Source organism: Seriola aureovittata, chromosome 18 (assembly GCF_021018895.1).
Source record: "Seriola aureovittata isolate HTS-2021-v1 ecotype China chromosome 18, ASM2101889v1, whole genome shotgun sequence".
NCBI classification, from domain to species: Eukaryota; Metazoa; Chordata; class Actinopteri; order Carangiformes; family Carangidae; genus Seriola; species Seriola aureovittata.
In genome coordinates, this window is record NC_079381.1 from 13,466,894 (window position 1) to 13,485,800 (window position 18,907).

The 18,907-nt window shown below is 42.3% G+C and overlaps 1 protein-coding gene across 3 annotated transcripts in view; it reads right to left on the reverse strand.

The window, feature by feature from the left end:
- Positions 1–18,907, reverse strand: part of unc5cb (unc-5 netrin receptor Cb) — a 111,923-nt gene that overhangs the window by 8,313 nt on the left and 84,703 nt on the right. Inside the window, exons 5-12 of one of the 3 annotated variants that reach the window (XM_056402949.1) lie at positions 15,665–15,845; positions 13,693–13,860; positions 13,260–13,424; positions 9,368–9,424; positions 6,519–6,710; positions 3,646–4,008; positions 1,231–1,318; positions 901–1,072 (exon numbers count right to left, since the gene is read on the reverse strand). In XM_056402949.1, the coding sequence (XP_056258924.1) occupies positions 901–1,072; positions 1,231–1,318; positions 3,646–4,008; positions 6,519–6,710; positions 9,368–9,424; positions 13,260–13,424; positions 13,693–13,860; positions 15,665–15,845 (1,386 nt within the window). The remainder of the gene's footprint in view (positions 1–900; positions 1,073–1,230; positions 1,319–3,645; positions 4,009–6,518; positions 6,711–9,367; positions 9,425–13,259; positions 13,425–13,692; positions 13,861–15,664; positions 15,846–18,907) is intronic. The other 2 variants (XM_056402950.1, XM_056402951.1) reach the window with 2 other exon arrangements.

An 18,907-nucleotide genomic window follows, 5' to 3' on the forward strand; every position in this document is an offset into this window, starting at 1 on the left:
GAACTTACCCAGAAATGGTCTCTTGACAGATAAGAGAAAGTTGCTAATAACTGCCTACAAGAAGGTTTGTCGTATTATTATCTGAGGTGGACTACTAACAGAGAATTTTGGAGAGAGAGATGACAACTGGACCATTTCTAACAAGTTAAAAGCAGTTTTTGTGATTGGAGGGTAGTTTCTCTGCAGATGATCTCCACAGTAATTGGATTGTTTCTGTGTGTGTGTGTGTGTGTGTGTGTGTGTGTGTGTGTGTGTGTGAGTATGTGTCTGTGTGTGTGTGTGTGACAAGGGGGGATGAGAAGGAGAGAGGGGATAGGCAGAAAACATTCACACTGCTGCCCTAAGGAACCCAACTTATCATCATCAGCACTGTTAATGATGGAGCCTGCAGGCACAGGGCTTCCAAAAACACAAACACAGCATACACATACACATACACCCACTCACACACCCACACACACACACACACACACACACACACACACACACACACACACACACACACACACACACACACAAATAGGCATTCATAAAGGTACAAGAAAACAATCTGGGGGAAAAACAGTCCCAGCCCTTTCCCTGCTATCACAGGTTTACCATTTCAGCACCTGGTTGCAACAGGAGTTTCCTCTGAGTGCTGAGCTGCACAAACAAAGCAGGGGAAGGTGATCCCCTTCACCTCCCACATGCTATTTTCATCTATTGTCCCATTCCACTTCATCATTGTGTTTTGCTCTTTGCTCGGTGCCAAGTAGAAGTTTCAACCAAATGCAGCATGGATTATTTAACTGATAAATTTTGTCTATGAATCTTATTTTAGGCAACAAACACATCATTTTAATAGTTCACATGACTGTCAGAGTCATGTGCAAATTTTTCATCGTGCATCCCACATCTCACCTCCCACTGGTTCTGTTGTGACTGGCTCTTGAGCTGGATCAGCCAATCCTGTTGGCCGTCACACACGGCGCAGTGATGCATGGTGATGATGACGGGTCGAGTCAGCAGGGCCCCAGGGGGCCCGCAGCTCACCACGGGGCTCAGGACTGTTTGGCCATCGTCCACCGAAGGCCTGGAGGTGCACAGAGAAAAACACACTTACACATACACACACACACAAATGCTGTTTAGCGATGATTTGACAGCAGTCTTGGTGTATGTGTGACATGGCAGAGCTGACAGGGGTAAACACAGCTCTGGGGCGTTGATGTGGCAGGCAGCGCTGCGTACCTCATGTTGTCCTTCCTCTGAACCGTCACATACATCTCATACACTCTGCCCTGAGGAATGGCCCCTGCTGGAATTAGCAGACTCACCCCTGGGGAGCACAAAAACAGAAAGACAAACAAACAGGCACATATAAGAGTTGTGAGTTGTCAGTTTGACCGGAGGAGTTTTTCAAATGTTTAAGTCAGTGAGAGCATAGAGAGAGACATCAGGTCAGGACAGAAAAACTCTGAATATTTGTATATTTATATATTACATATGTTTGTTTACATGGTGAATATATCCAAGATATATCCAGCATAAATGGAATTTAATGGTTTACTGTTTAGTCGTTTAATTTGTAATGGGCATATCTTAATGCAGTAAAGCAACAATAAAGAGCAGTTAAAGCCCCAGTGACAAGTGGTAATTATTTTTCTTAAAGAAGTATAGCAATAATGCCAACTCCCTTCAGACCCAAATATAAAAACTATAGCACTTTACTGCCTTTTCCTATGGCATCAGGAAATGATGTGACATTTCATTTCTAAAATCAATGGTCTCTCTGCTCGTCATAGCATTCTCATATTGCTGCAGCCAGCGTGATTTACATTTTTCCATCTGAGATTGATTTGATATGATGTCCTGTCCAACGTGTTTTTTAGGACCCAGCCCCCCCCCTTCCCCACATCCCCTCATGCATGCACACACAAACACACACTGTTCCTCCGTCTGGAGGGATGTTTCTCAGATAGCTCATTGATTTCCCATGTCCTTGTACTGAAGTTTTAAAAAGGTGACAGACAGCTTCTCTTGCTAGCTAGCAAAGGCAATCACAACTCTGCCACGGGGACGTCTTGCACAGCACACTTACCACTCTCCCTCACAGCACAGCTTCAAAGAGATCGGAAATGCATTTTAAGATGCAAAATACCAAACAGCCCCACTGACAGTGCCACAAAATATTTCATTACCCAGACACACGAACGGATCAAATATCAAATGTGCTCTTTCCTCTCCCTCTGCCTATGTAACATGATGAGGTGGCTGAGCACAACCAGCAGCTTAGAACATTTTTACAGGAATCAAAACGAAAAAAGAAAAACTTAAGAAACTTAAGAAGTCGGTGTATCCTTTAATGTTGCTGCTAGTTTGTCTGAGCCTGTCGACATACATCTGTGGCATGTTACAAGCAGCCCGCATGGTTTTGAAGTGAGGACAGCATGGCTAATGTAAGCTGACTGAAACAGTACACCTGTACTTCAGTACTCACACACCTCAGGTATCCATCAGCTCTAGTCATACTGTGTGCGGTCACTACGCTGATAGGTTACATATGGTTTAGCATATTCAAAAGTCATGCCTGTGTGTATGTAAAGGTTATCCTGGCAGAGATGGTGAGGTATAAGACAGGCAGCTCGGATCTCATACATGCAGACCACGAATTATACTGTACACATACAGTGTTGGGTTTTATTCCATGTACTAAACACTAGAGCGTTTGTAAATATTAACAACACTCTCTTTCAGATAGAATCAAACATTAGAATACTCATGTTATTAGTTATGGCATATTTCACCAATACCACCAGTATTGATAAATGTAATGCTGTTAACAATTGGAGCTGCTATTGCACATGCTTGTTTGACATCTGATATCTGAGAGGGTTTTTTTTGTATTTTTTGCAAAGCCCTTTATAACTAAGCTATAATATGCCCATTAGCTGATGAGAAGATGGATACCACTCTAAATTTGAATCTGCAGCCAGCTAGTTTAGCTTAGCATAAAGACTGAAAACAGGGGGAAAACAGCTGGCTTTGCTTTGTCCGTAGGTAACAAAATCTGCCTACCAGCACCTCAGAGGCTCACAGTTCTGTATCTGTATAAAAACCAAAGTGCAAAAATGATAAGTAGCTGTTTCATCAGGACCATTTCTTGTCTGAGTTCACTGACTTCTTGGAGTCTTGTTGTCACTGTGAGGTTGCCAGGCAACCAGCCAAGAAATAATCTAGGGCTTCAAGTGCCCATTTCATGGGATCTTTAAGGGTAACAGTTTGAAGAAGAACATCATCATCACCAGCCTATTATGAATGAATGAAGAGTGGCCCTTCAGAGCGCATGGGAAGAGAGTGATGGATGGTCTGTTATTCATGTCAAGCTATACTGTGGAGAGCATTTTATCCTTCAGTATACACACGTGCATACACGCGCACACACACTATTGCTAAATGCTTATGTAAGGAAGAGCCACTGAGTACATGAAAGCATGCAGCCTCTTTGATGAGTCAAAAGTAATTTATTCTTTTGTTAAACTGTAATGTTTATCTCTGCATATTTTGAAATATGAAACCAGGTTGCCTGGTTAAATGGTGAATATGAACAGAACTACAGATCAAAACACACGTGTCAACACTTCCCGTCGTTGTCTGGTGCAGTACCTGAGTTTGGCACAATGAGGTGTCCCCCCTGGGAGCTGAAGGAGCCCAAAGCGGTGCAGGATGGATCCCTGGTGCGGAGCAATGTCTGGGTCTGCGTGCGACGACCCATCGTGCTGTCGCTGTTGTCCAGGAGGCAGTGCGGCAGCTTAGGTGACAGTTTAGAGGAGAGTTCCCCTCCCAGGTCATCCTGTGGAGTCACTAAGCCTGAGGAGTTGTACACCTTAATCTTCAGGTTGGGAAGGGGGTCCAGCAGTGGGGAATTAGTCATGGGGATTTTGTCAGCCACATCATGCAGGGCGTAGACTGGACCACGGTACATGGCGGCCGCTGAGGTCAGGTCAGGAGGTGCTGTTAGGAGATCAGCTGGAAGAGAAAAAGAATTGGACATCAGTCAAGGGGAGCAAATGTCTGAAGAGAAGAACTGTGGTCATCAAATACCCTTTCCAGCCGTGAATGTGGAGGAACTGGTTACTTGAAACCAAAATAACCAAGAGAAAATGAAGTGTTGGCAGCAATCAGCGAGACCGCTACCTGGCTTTACTCATTTGTTTTTCACTCATTAGGAAAGTCCACTCCGCCACCAAGAAACATTACTCAGAGAAGTTATAGGCGCAGGCAGCTGTGATTCATCACTAACAGATGGCATCACTAACACTCAGTTTACCCGGCAGGTACAAGGATGAATGTTCAATAGCTGGGCTGAGTGGGTGGAGCGAGGGCAGCGGGAGCTCTCTGTCCTCCAGCTTCTCCGCTCCCTCAGAGCCCTCGCTGTTTTCCAACATTTTCTAGATGATACAGATGTTTATGAAAGTCACAAAAGTTGTTCAAAGATAAGATAGATGGCCACAATAATAACTTATTGTAATGACCATCATGGTTAGTAGTAGTGCAGAAATTATAGTAGTATTTGTAGTAGTAGTAATGTTTGTTATCATCATCAATGCTTTATAAAACATCAGTTACTGTAGGTACTGTGGCATAGGTGTGGTAACAACTTGAATTACTGTTATGCATCAAGAGATCAGTGACCATGATCACCTTCTTTACACAAAATGGGCTTTGATATGTTTTCAGATCCTGACTTCAGTCATCTGGTGCTGAAATCAAGTGATTTGGATAGCTGGAGGCTAACATCAATATAATCATTTGTAAAGGTAGCCTAATAATTTTATAAAAAGATTCTTAAACCCGTTTAACGAAAGGGAAATCTGAAGTATTTTAAGTAATACACACATGTACATGAAATTTGGAAACAATAACAATCAATATCCATCTTGGATTCTGGAATCTAAGTGCCTAACTTGCCTGCAAACATTTCTTCTTTGGCCTGGTGCTGGATTAGCAGTTATCCTTGATATCAGTGAATCTCACATTGACAAGGAAAAAAACAGAAAGAGCACATTTAGCAAGGATTTTGGCTCTAAATACCAATTGAGCATTTGCTACCCAAGCAATTAAAATCTTACTTTCCAGTCTCTGCTATCTGTCTCAGTTTTTTTCTCTTTTTTTCAGTTTTCCTTTTCCCTGTTCCCCAAACCCCAGACTATTTACAACACAATTACTGTGATCTGTCTGTTTCCCTGCTGTCTTTTTGCCCAGCTCACTGCCACCTGTCCTCATCCCTGCGGTCTTACTTTTAAGTCCTGCGTCACAAGCTCAAATCTAATTACAGTTTAATATGCGACATGCAGACTGGCCTTATTAGGCTTTAATGATGGGGCATCGTTTGGCCTCCCATCACAACGACAAGTGCTTTAATAGTTTCATTAAATCGGCCGCGCAAACGTACTGTCTGTGTTTCTCTCACAAAACTCCCCAGCGCATCTACAGTCAAAAGGGCGCATTTACATTCACATCATCACTAACACACATGTGCTGCCAGAGTCAAACATATCCCACCAGGTTAATGCTGCTCTGGGCTGCTAATGCAAGTAATTCCCACGACAAAACAGGTGTACCACCTCGGGCTGGGTATTGAATCTTAATACTGTTTTTGGTGCAGGCTGAAATGTGTTTGTAGCACTGAATATTGAAACCTTCCAGGATCAAATGCCCGCTCAGATCTGTAGTCTTGTTTACTTACGCTTCAAACTGATATTCACTGATACATAACATAACTTTGCCCAGTTTATTATATCTTATTTACGTAAAGTTCTTGTAAGGTGAGAGACATTTAACAAATTACTAACAAATTAAAAGGATTATTTCTGCTGGCGAACATGGTTTCTTGGCGGGACTGGGTGGTGGTGATTGTCGCTTGACAAGAGTGTCGGCCATTGTTGCGTTTCCAAGACAAGAGATTATAATACGCCCTATGAACAATGCTACGTCTTCAGAGCAGATTGGAGGCTACAGTGAGCCGCTATCGGAAAATGACGAGATGGGCCAGGGCTAGCTGGTTAGCATGCTAACTTCTGTAGAAGAGAAGACGTGATAGAAACAAGAGTTAACATTGGCGACGTTTTCCATCATTGGAGACAGCTGTTGGCGAGTAAAAGAATGAAGTTTGATGCTCAACGCGCAACATTTCGTCTAGACTGGTAAGTAAACAGCTGTTAATTCTAACGCTGGCTGTTAACAATAGCAAAACTTACAAATAGCTCCTTTAATTTGTAATTTTTGCTTTTGTTGTTAGGTGTACAAAAGGGCTTTTTAAAAAAGAAGTTTATATATTTTAAAATAAGATATAGAAAAAAGAAACATTGTAGTCTGTAAAGCCCAGTGAAACTCAAGTGTTGTATCATCATCCCAGCCCTTGTCATCTGGTGTTCACTAGCTCACTCACAGGTGATGCAAGACACTAAAACCCGTATGAGCAGGCAAACACATACACACAGAAAAAAACACATATACATATCTCTCCTGTTCCACACCTTTGCGAGCAGTCTTGATGCTGACTGGCTGGAAGCCACCGTTGAGGGCAGAGGAATCAATGATGTCAGAGTCAAAGTCCCGGTGGTTTTTCCTGTAGATGAAGAGCGCCACGACGACAGAGATAACCAGGCACATGATCACCGCTATGACAATACCCACATACAGAGCCACATCATCTGTACTGGGGGCCACTGGATGAAGGAGGGGGACATGGGGTGTGGGAAGAGAGACAAAACATGGAGAGAAAAACAGTCTTTTAAAATCTCATAAGTTCATATCAACAGCGTTAAGCTTTCTTTCTCAATATGCAGGAGCTGTGATGAAGCCATTATCAGAAGACTAATATCCTGGTTAAAGATTGAGCCGGATATTAATAACCATCTACTGGGAAATAAATGCATACTGTATATCCCCCTGTCTTTTTCTTCATTGAAGTTAATGCTGACCTGCTGTGACAATCAGTCTGTGTGTTAATGGAATAACAATGTCAGAAGTGAGTCACTTTGTTTGAAACACAACATTAGGTATTTTTCACCTTTCAGCTTTACCACTTAACATTTAATTTTCACAGTTTTTATTTAATACAGCCCTTACTCACAAAGAAATCTGCCAAACATATGCAATAGTTGTAACCTATGTCCATGTTTCTTTTAGGAGGCCATATTGTGTGTATATATATATATATACCATGCATCATAAAGATAAGAATAAACAACAAAATAAAGATAATGATGACAAACTCTTTGCACAGCAGTGCAATTAATAGGGAAGGCTGCTTCAGTGCAACCCAATGACACACTGTCCTAACAAGCAGGCTCAGAAGCGAGATCAAAAGTTCTGAAGACGGAGATATAGATGTTTTCATCTTCAAATTACCGTGCTCTGTGTTGGAGTTCAGAGTCTGTCTCTGTCTTTGTTCTTACACACTGCAGATAAGATCTAGACATAGCTTGCATTTCTCAAATTGTCTTTCATCTCTGTCTCCCACCCAGAGTCTTTCTGTCCACTCTCCAGCTGGAGAAACCTCTGTGATTACTAGGCCTGGCATGGATATAGTGGCTGTTAGAAACGCAGACTCAGACAGGCGCTCATTACAGATCAGACCTTTTAATGGATGCCTACTGACAGTCTGAACTCTCTGTGGTGTTTGGTGAAAAATGTCCTTCACTGTCACCAAGTTGACAAATGGGAGGAGAAACTCTTCTTTAGAGGGCATGTGTGAGCCTGTGTGTGTGTGTGTGTGTGTGTGCATTGTTCAAGGCATGAATACACACTGTAAATGCCAGGGGGGTTGTACAAAAAGTCGAAGACCAAAGCACATAAGTGCATACTCATTAATAAGAGGGGGAAAAAAAGGATTTTGATAAGGGAATAATAATTTGAGTATGCAAATTGAACAGAATCTGCACCAGTAGATGGCAGCATCAGACATCAATCCATACACAGCACTTTAAGGACATTCATGATGGCCGAGCATTTGTGTAAATTAGCCTTGTGTGTCTCAGGGATGCAGATGGCACTCAATCTGTCACTTGCGCTCTCTTGCACAAAGGAGAATGAAGGAGTAGAGGAAAGAGGCAAGAGCAGAGTGCTTTTGTGACAAGTGAAAGACGCAAGTTGTGTAATTTTTTATCACATACTTGATATAGTAACTGTGTTTTTTCCACAGCTAGTTATGACTTGATTTTCTTGATTGAACAAGTACATTTTTCAACACTTAAAATAGATTACATTTCATGCCTTTAGAAAATCTCTGCTGAATTTAAAAATTGGTTATGACCTTCACTGGGGCATTTCTTACAATGACAGTATAAACATAGTGATTAAAAAACAGATAGTTTCTTTAGTTTAAGAAGTAGCTGAATGGCCACAATTTAAAGAGGTGGGAGATTTATTACTGTAGTAATTTCAAAAGCTTAATTTCTCTTAGTTCCCAGGAAGGACATGTGTGGCCTGGTATTCTCTTTTCAGCCTTAACAGAGACATCCCACTTGGAAGGAATGACAAGATACATCCTCATATATGTTAGTCCTCTAATCCTTCCTCTAGCACAGACATGAACAGAAAACAGAACAGGGAGCCAATGATGAAAGTCTGAAAATGTAATTTCACTGTGCTCTCTCTGCCAAGCTTCCCCGCAGTTATTTAACATATATCCCCTCAGTCGAACAATCTTCCATCCACGCTTTGATGATAAAGGCAGCAACCTGCTAAGTGTACGCATTAAAATGTATCACTTAGATTAATACATCCCTTTGAACATGAGCCATTGTCGGAAAGGGAAAAGTACAAGAAATGGAAATGAAAGGGATTATTGAACACTCCATTCTCTGTGAGGACGCAGAGATTTACAGAGGGAGGGTGCGCTACAAAGAGACCAGACTCAGCGGCTGTGCTGACAGTGAGGCAAAGTGTCAGGATGAAGTTCATGAGGAGCAACAGGGTAAAGGGCAGTGTCAGTTCTAAGTTACAGAATAGTAACGTGGCTGTGAACGGGCAGCCAGCTAGCAGAGACACATTAAGAGAAAGGATAGAGCAGAAATCAAAAAACAAAAGGGAAATGCCCTGAGGTGGTTGAATGTAAGTAAAAAGAAACAAAAACAGAATAATAGTAATGAAATGTAAATGGTCAAGAGAGAACAATGGCAAACATGTATTTCCATTCTGTAATAAACAAAGTTTTTCTTTTTCTGATGGTTTGTCTGAGATTATGTGAGACTGCAAATTCCTTGTGAACAACCTGCCCATGAATTGATCGCTAAATAAAACAGAGACAAAAATAGACATGAGAATGAAGAAATTATGTAAACAAAAAAATAATAATGATAACAAAAAAACAATAACTCACATGAATTTCCCAAATCATTCTTGTCTTTTGCCTCAGAGGACTTCTGATATAAGGAACCTTGAAGAGAGGAAGGGATTGTGGGATGGGAGAGAGAGTAGGAGAGGTAGGGTAGGGTAGGGTGGTGGAGGGAGAGGGGTGATGAAAATCAAATTTAAGCCAACAGAAAAACAAACTCAACAAATGAGACAGCAACAAACTCATGAGTAGGAGTGATGACACAGGGAAGCGATCTTTCTTGATTTTGCCCCTCCTCTCCAGATCTCTGTGCAGAGTATAGAGATGGATGAGAAGAGCAGGGGGAACATGGAGGCTCTGTGAGGGAGTGGCGTGATCCATCAACTGGGCTTAGTGCCTCAGCAGCAGCAGGACTGATGCTGGCAGGTGAGGGGAATGGAGGGGGCTGATAAAGTGTGGGCTACAGCAGAGTCAATAGAACCTACAGCCTTGCATCTGTCACCGGAAGGTGGATGGAGAGGGTGGCGCACGGGATAAAAGGAACGATTATGTTAGGGAAGCAAGGAATGGAAAAAAAAAAAAGGTTGAAGAACAGAGATTTGGAGGAAAAACTTCCAACACTCCCCAACTGGGGCTGTGGTTGGCTTTGTTGTGGCCAGGTAATATGCTGGAGTGATGTGGAAAGCAGGCGACGATGGCAGCCAGGGATAGCGCACTAGTACACATAATATTCAGTCTCCCTGGGACATCCATAAACAACTATACAAACAATGAAGTCCTTATTGGAGAGGGAGAGAGCCACAGGCAGACAAGTGGACCGACAGGAAAATCAATGGCTTGATAAATGGGGCTGGTGGGTACATGTAATCAGGCAACAGGGAGGCTTGGATGGAGCAGGGGGAGGTGACTGTCGGGGTCAGTCTAACTGATGGCCCATTTGAACCCATCCTGTAGAGTTTCTGTTCATCCTGACTGAGTGTACAGTATACTGCAGCAAGGTAAAGGCATGCTTCAGTGGGTGGGCTCCAAAGGAAACCTCGGAGAAAGGCGGACAAGAATTGTTCCTTACTGACAGCACAGAGTCGGGGAGTAAAGGGGACACGTAGAAGAAATCATTGTCGGTGTTTCAGTCATTACTTCTTTGAATATGGCAGACTTCCAACCTCAGGGAAAATATATTGTCATCTGGCAAAACTGATGTCAACGTTTGAATAGCTAAAGGTTCATTTTTAGCATCTACTACCTCTTGGTTATGCTATATAAGTGAGATGATTCTATTTATTTACATTTAAACAAACATTTAAAGCACACAAAAATAAAGAGTAAATCACTTCATGTTCTTGGAAGGCTGAGGTGAACCCTTGAGTCATGATTTTCCAGTCTCTGTTGTTTGATAGCAATAAAGCATTTGCCCTTGCTGGAGTGTGCGCTCCCCTTTCTCTAGATCAATATGTCAAGAAAATGTCATGTCTGAGAGCAGGCTTACCAAAGGCTTGGAAAACAACATCAGAATCAAGGAAGACAGACCATAAGGGAGTGCAAAACAGAGATTTAGACAGGTGAGCCTCAGTGAAGTGTGAAAACTATACTCATATGTTGAGAGTTGGGAAGTTCTGTCTGAACAGGCAAAGTGCAACCTCTCTAGATCAATCTGCAGATACTTAACTTTGTTAAGCCCAACCCCCAAACTCCCTGACTGTCTAAATGTGATAAAAAAAGACACAAAGTAAATTATAACACAACTCTTTCCTTTTTGACTCAGGTCAGCAGAGTTTTTACAGCGGGCTGCAAAGGAGCAGCACCAAGAGTTCTGTTTCCAGGTCTGGTCATATCATATTGCTTTGCCAGATCTCTGCGATGGACTGCAATTGAAATGATTTAAATAAATTCAAACAACAGAAAATAAGATCAAGCTGCAACGGAATCCACAGACACGTGTTTGCTCAGATGCCGGCGCTGCACTGGAGGGAGCAGATCAACGGTCCAAGGTGAGTTCAGATTGCACACAACTTCCATTCCCAATCATATTTGCTATAATGTGAGCTTTTAGATAATGGGCCGTTCTCCTAAATGCTAGTGGAAATGGTCATTAGCATTGACATAAGTGGCTTCACCCTCTTAGCTTCCAAAAAAAATCAATCCCTGAAATGATCCTAAATCTATATCATTACGGCTTTATATTCTCTGCAAACTGGCCATCAATCTACCAAGAACTAATGCTTCTGTGATCGGCCGAGTTACAGGGGGCGTGCGGTGGGGAGGGGAAATGTGGGGTGAACACATGTTGTGGCGCAGAGGGAAATTAAATAAGATGAATAGGACAAACACGAGTAGGTCCTCTCATAGATTGCCCTCTGATCTTTATATACACCATAGACATATGACCTTGGCTATAATATCAGCTCATGCATTCCTCTGAATGAAATCAATGTACACTGAAGTCACAGTTTCCTGTCAATCCTCAGTACATACAGACACACAGCATGGTATGTATTTACTTTGGACAGAGACATGCAGATCCTTCAGGCAGCTGCATCTGAAGAAGCATATTGGCAGCCAATGTGATGTCAAACGAAACCTATAGTTCGTCATGTCAGCATATTACTGCAGGTGGCAGTTTACAACCCCATAGTGCAGCAAAAGCTCAGATCAGCTGCGCACAATGACGGCCAGCTGTATCAAATTCTAGACTTCTAGACATCCTATTATATTATTAGTGTCACAATCACCATCTGTAGTGGGTTATACGTACGACGGAGGCAGCTGTGACAATTTGTGAGTCTAACACCTTCAAAGATGTGGAGAGGAATTTTATGGAACTAGACACAGAGTTTAACTCAGTTACTGTGCAGTCTTTCCAGCTTTCTCCTTCTGCTACTCTCTTGTTATTACAGGCACAGGCTCTGTAACAACCAGGAGACAAAGACTATAGAGTAAGTAGATGAACTTCAGTGTATCAATCACTTTACCCAGTAACTTCTAAACACTGCAATGAACACACGCGCAGACACGTGCACATCAGAGCAACTGCAGCATGATTCTAATCACTGAATGTATTATAAGGGAGTGGGAGCAGGACTGTTGGCCCAACTGAACTGCGTGGCTGTTTTTAACTTGATAGAAGAAAGAGAAACAGAAAACAATTTGCTGCCTCCAGAAAAATATCTGAATTCACCACAGACTGGCTACTGCCCTTTTTTTTTGTTAGCAACAAAACAATAAAACCAAGAGAAAAATTGTGATTTATGAGAGGGAAATGCTGCATACTGGAGATTAAATGTAAAGAGAAAATGTACAAAATGTACAATACTTGCTCACTTTCCAACACATGTAATTGGCAGCTCAGGAAAAGGAGCACGTCTAACCTCGTGCCACTATGTGGCTTCACGTTTCCTCTCATTAGACCTAAAGAATCCAGAGTTTTTAAATTAAGGTAGCAATCACAGCAGCTTGGTAGCTGTGACCCCCCCTTATGTAATTACAATATAATCACTTATTATTATTTTAAATATAACTCCCAAATGCTTAGCTTGTGACAAGGATAATTACTTAGAGCGCTTCCCCATGTGGCCAAGTCTTTTTTTTTTTTTTTAAATATATACTTATATTTTCAGCAGAGCTGACACAGGAAAAGATGCGCGGTGGTTTCTGCTTTTATGTCACTTTCATCCAACGGCTTTTGTGTATTATGCATGTGCAAATGAAGAAAAACAGATCGAGTGCAGGAGACAGAAAGAAAGGCGTTTTAGCATGTCTTATCGTTTATGTATGAGCGAAGTGAAACAGAGTGAGTGAGAGACAGGGTGAGAGTGTTATGTGGGGATGTGAAACACAGCGTGGTGATGAAAGAGCAGAGTGAAACTCATGGTCAAAGGGTAAAGAAATTTCTTTGGTCGGCAGGTCAGAGAGAGTAGCAGAGGATTAGTCAGGTACTCACTCTGCATGCACAGCCCATCGGTGCAGTTCTTGGACTGGAGTACCATGCCCTCACAGTCCTTTCCACCATTTTTGGGTGCTGGGGCGCTGCATTCTCTCCTCCTCCAGTGGGTGCACTCTGTCCCACAGGTGGACCACTTACTCCACTCTGTCCACAGGCCATCCACTACCACACAACAGACAGGACAGACGAGGGCAGAGTGAATGAAATGGCAAATGAGGAGATGAAGACAAACCAGTGCATGAGTGGGTGAGTGGATACGTGATTGAGACAGCGAGAGATATGTGGGAGAGAGACACACGTAAGGGTGGAGGGCACAAACAGAGCGAAAAATGCAAACACAGAGTTGCATCATATTTTTTTTTTGCATTTTTGCACCTAAACCCTTTCTACCCACTAAGAAGTGGGTGGATTGTAATTTTATACGCCATACCTGGGCAGAGAGGATTACACGCCAGTTTCTGGATGCCTTGCCCTTCACAGATGGCTCCGCCGTTGAGTGGTGCTGGGTTGGTACAGCTGCGGGTGCGTTTCTGGTATCCACGGCCACAGCGACTGTTACACACTGACCACTCTGTCCATGTCGACCATCCACCATTCACTGGAATCAAGGTAATAAAACATGTTGAATTATATATGAGTGCTGTTTATTTTCTCAGCTCTTATTTAGATGGCTTTTATATTGCAAGTTACAAAAACAAGTGCTTTATAAAAGGGCATAAAGCTGATAAAAAAAACATAGATTGGGGTGAAATGAAATACATAAAAATATGATAAGATTTAACTAAATGAAAATGCAGCAAAATGTGCCCATTATAAAAATGTGTGTACACTGTAGAGCTTTTTTTTTTTTGCGTTTTGACCCTGAGATCTCAGGTCGTTACTTTGCCACGCAGCCAGACAGTAAATTCTGGTCAGATTGCTGCATTTTCCATTCACTGATTCCTCCTAATGCCTCTCTTCCTCTCTCATCCATCTCTGTCAGCGACTAAATCCAGTGGAGAGTGACACCAGGGCTTGTGGCTGAGAACAAGTCTGTGGCATTTGAGATGGTGGAGCTGGGCCCCTTGGAGCCTCAGACTTTCAAATATGACATGCTTATGAGTGAAGCCCAAAATATTGGACTCTAGGGGAAGACTGCCAAAACCCCACATTTCTTTACTGTCTGCTTTCTTTCCTCCATGGATTATGGCTCTATCTTTTCTCTCCCTCTATCTCTGTGTCTCTCCCTCTTTTTTTTTTCTCTTTTTGTTGCCAGCTTGTGCTCCTGTTTCCAGTGTCCTTGCAGAGGGTTGGGCTGCAAACCACTGGGCTAAAAACACACTGCCTACCCTTCTCACTTTTTCATCACTAGCAGAGACACAACTCTCCCTTATCCTTTGGGTTTCTCACACTGCTTTGTGGGGATGTGTGTGTTCACATACAGCACAGCTGTGCATAAATCTGCGAGGATCCCATTTTGGAAAAGAGGGATAAAGAAGCAAGGACAGCACAAACAGATGCAGTGGCTTGTGTTACTTTCTCTCAAGGATGAGTCGACATCAAAGCAGTTTTTCAACACTAAGTCCTAATAGACCGCGTTAGTGACAGGAAAGCGTTGCAGAGACAGCGACCTTTGTCCCTGAAATCTGCTCTCTTGGATTTACAATTTGTGTTTCTACACCCGCCAATGGCCACATTATTCTCAGTGCTCACTTAAGTGTAACTAAAGTTACAACAAACAAAACAACAAGCCATTTTCTCTTCATACAACCTATGCGGATAGAGTCTGTACGTAGTTTCTTCTGAGTCTTTCTGAAACAAGGGAGGTTGTGATGTCACTCAGTCCCCAAAGGCAGATCAGAAGTATCATGAGGAGTTCTATCAAGGACAGGGTGAACTCAGTCAACTAAACTATCAAACCAGTCGTCACTCCACACAGAAAAGCAGTGTCTCAGGTTCAGAAGAGCATCTGTTTCATGTGTCATTTCTCCTGTCTTGAGTAGCCTCCAGCAGGCAGGCGTTGCTGCGCAATGACAGTCATGTTAGTTGATGTTGGGGAGACAGCGGGTGAGTCTGTGTGAAACCACAGCGGGGGACTCTTTAAGTACGGCTCAGCCACATCAGCACCTTGCTTGCAGTTCAGAAAAATCACAAATCTTCCATTCCTAGCACATCTTCCGGCAGGAACAAAATGAGTGCATGTTACATGCCACGGGAGAGAAAGGGATTTGCTTTATGCAGAGTGACTTTGAAATTTGTTTTATTTTGAGTTGAGCTGACTTCTTATAGGAATTCAACACTTTTCCTCCGCAGCACATTCTGACTCTGCTAATCTCACATGTGGAGGATTAGTGTTTGCAGGTCAAGAGATGTGATAGTAAGATCCTACTGACTGTATCGTTCAGTGTAACATAGTAGTTTACCGTAGACGATAACTGTGGCGGTGGTGCTGCGTCTCTTGGCCACAATGTTCTTGGCCACGCATGTGTAGTTGGCAGTGTCGGAGAGGCGGGCCTGTTTGATGATCAGGTTGTGGTCGATGGTGATATAGAAGTTTCTGTCATCTGCGGGATCAATAACCTCCTCATTCTTTAACCACTCCACCTAAGAAGAAGATGAAGAAGAAGAAGAAGAAGAGGAGGAGGGAGGGAGCACAACATGAAGAAGATGAAACACAGGCAACTCAGAAGCAACAGAAAAGTACTGCAAACAGAAGATGTGAGAGTAGATATAAGACATGGTTGACCTCATTAAATTGTAGAAGAATCACAGCAAAGTGTTTAAACAGCTGTAGTTTTTCTTGTCTCCGCCTAACTTCTGAAATAACACTGAGTGCAAGGATTACAGCACAATTGTTTAAGTCTCTGAGGTAATGCTAAAGAAAAAAAAAAGTCAATAGCTATCGCTCTCTTTTTTATTCTCCCCCTAGAACAAAGCACAACAGTCACAGCAGCACTGTCAGACAGCAGAGAAAGAAAACTCTCCGCGATTCGTGAAGCTGAGAGACTCTTTGACCTTTCCTTATGAGCGTCATATCCCTAAATGATGCTGATATTGAACTCTGGGCACTATCACGGAGCAGGGGACCATTTCGAGCCTTTATTTGGCTGTAAATCACCAAGATCCTTTTTCCTCTTCAAGCGGCGTAAAAGGTTTGGCATCACAAAAAGAATCGCACGTGCTGCCTCACACTTCTGCGGCCACTTTGATTCAAAAATATTTCCCGGTTCTCTGGTTTTCTTCAAAGAAGCTGTCCAGTCATGAGGAGGCCTGGCAAACAGCTAACTTCCTGTGTATTGTGATATCCCACGAGGAGATAAGAGATAAGACACCAAGGAGCACAGTACAGGCAAAAGATAAGCAGGATGTTTATAAAGGGTCTTTCTCATGAGAGATAAAGTATCTTTAAAAAAAAAAAAGAAAAAAAAGTGGGGCAATAACCTGATATGAGTCCCGACAAGACAAAACAGTCTGTGTTGTCCTTGGAGTTTTTGAAGAAACAACACAGAAACAGCACGTAGTGGTGCAGAGATGTACGACACACTGGCCATTGTTAGAACTTTCTCAGAAGAGAGGACGGGCTGATAGTGACATGCACTGGGTTATATGCATCACCAGCTTCACTAGTGTCTGCGTTAGCTTGACATGGCAGATATCAAAAGATGCCATCAGCGTCACACCTCAGCGAGGTTTGCCTGCTCTCTTATCCAGTGGGAACGCACAGAAGAGGCTGAGAAGAATATTTTCAATGCTTCACTTCACAATTATTTCACACTTAACCTCTTCAGACCTGTGTTTACTTCAAATCAATGCACTGCAACGCTTACATCGCAGCACCTCATAAGCACCTCAGCAACTGGATGCTAAGTTAATATCAGAAGAGCCCCCTGCAAGCATGATGTATATTCACTGCTTATTTGGCGCTTATGAGTGTTTTTCTCCATAAACATGTATCAGCCGAATCAATCTCATAGAGCCAGGAAGGATGAGAATCCCTCGCCAGTCGTCTAACTAGCTGAAATGAAACCTCTCTCTCACACGAGCACAATGCAGTAAAGTGCCGCATGACAAAAGTTTCGATGTATAGGAGATGCGTTACATATATTATATATCTAATTTATGACTAGATGTTTTGATGAAAGTTGCTTTATTATTACACAAGTCCGTGAAAGCTGCAGTGTGAAGACAGAAGAAACAAAAGATCTCATCTGTGTTAGCGGCGGATGTGTTGGAATTACTGACATTCAGGCCGCGAGGGAGGTCGCTGTGAGAACATCAGACAAAAATGACAATATTCTTTGTCATTTCATTGGCAAGGTCAATTCTCAGGTGTCAGTCTTTCCATTTTTTTTGTAACTAAAACCCACATAGGTAAAAAAAACACATTCAGTTTAAGACTATAGAGCATTTTTCATTGGTTACCCCTGGAATTTATAGCTGAGCGTGTTTATATGTGACGGCTGTGTGTGATTAGGTATTTCAGGCCCTTCCTTTTAAATTGGCTTCTGTTTTAATCGTATAACAACTCATCTGTTTTGACATCTGTCGAGGTGACAGTAAGACATCTGTCAGGAGTTTGAGGACTGGAGCACTGGAAGAATTTAGTAGCAAATTCACTAACCTGTCGCTTCTGGTGATAGCAAAGACAATTTCATTAAGTTCCTCTTATTGTATTCTGTACATATACAAATACGGTAAATAACAGCTACAGGCTAAAGTGATTATAGAGCATGGATCAATGTATTTGCTGAATAATAGTTTCATAGGTTTTCTGTGTGTATTCTTACAATATAAGCATCGATCTTTAAAACTGCATTAAACTAACAAATATGACAAACATGACCAGAGCGCACGACCCCTGTGTTTAGAGAACAAAGATTTGACAGTGATCTGACTACCAATTTGTGTCTTCTTTGTTCCCGTTTGTCATGCTGGAAAATGAAGGAACACAAGTCCAATAAAACAAATAAAGATGATGCAAAGAAGAGAAACAATGGTTTTGTTGACATGATAAATATTTTGTCTTTTAGTGCTCACAGCAGTGGGTGTACAGAGCACGGGGCATTGTGAAGTGAAAGGTCTGATCTTAGAACAGAGACTGACAGTTGATACAAAAAGGTGGTTATCCAATTTTGCACCAATCACAGAGGCAGCCTCTCCAACCGTGCTGCATTCAGATGTCAAGAGCACTTTCTAAATGAGAAGGTAATTAAAAATTGAACAAAAGAGCTTTTCAGCGCAGATGGAGGGGTGGGAGGGAGACAGAGTGACGAGGGATAGAAAGTGGTAGAAACTCATGTCAGAAGTGGGAACGTGTGTGTGTATGTGTGTGAGTGTGTGTTTGTGTGTGTGCATACAGAGAGCGCAGAAGTGAGCAACAGTTCACCCATCATTTATGCTGTACCGACTATAATTAGGACTCATTAATAAAACCAGAGATGAAAAGGTAAGCCAATGTCTATACTACACTTGCGAAAAAGATTTCCAATGATTAAAATTCAGCAGAAAACGACATCTCATACAGCACTTTCTCTCATGCCAACAGATTCTTACTTGCGCACACACACACACACACACACAAACACACACACACACACACACACAACACACACACACACACACACACACACACACACAGCTCGTTAGTGTCTGATTGGCAGTGAAAC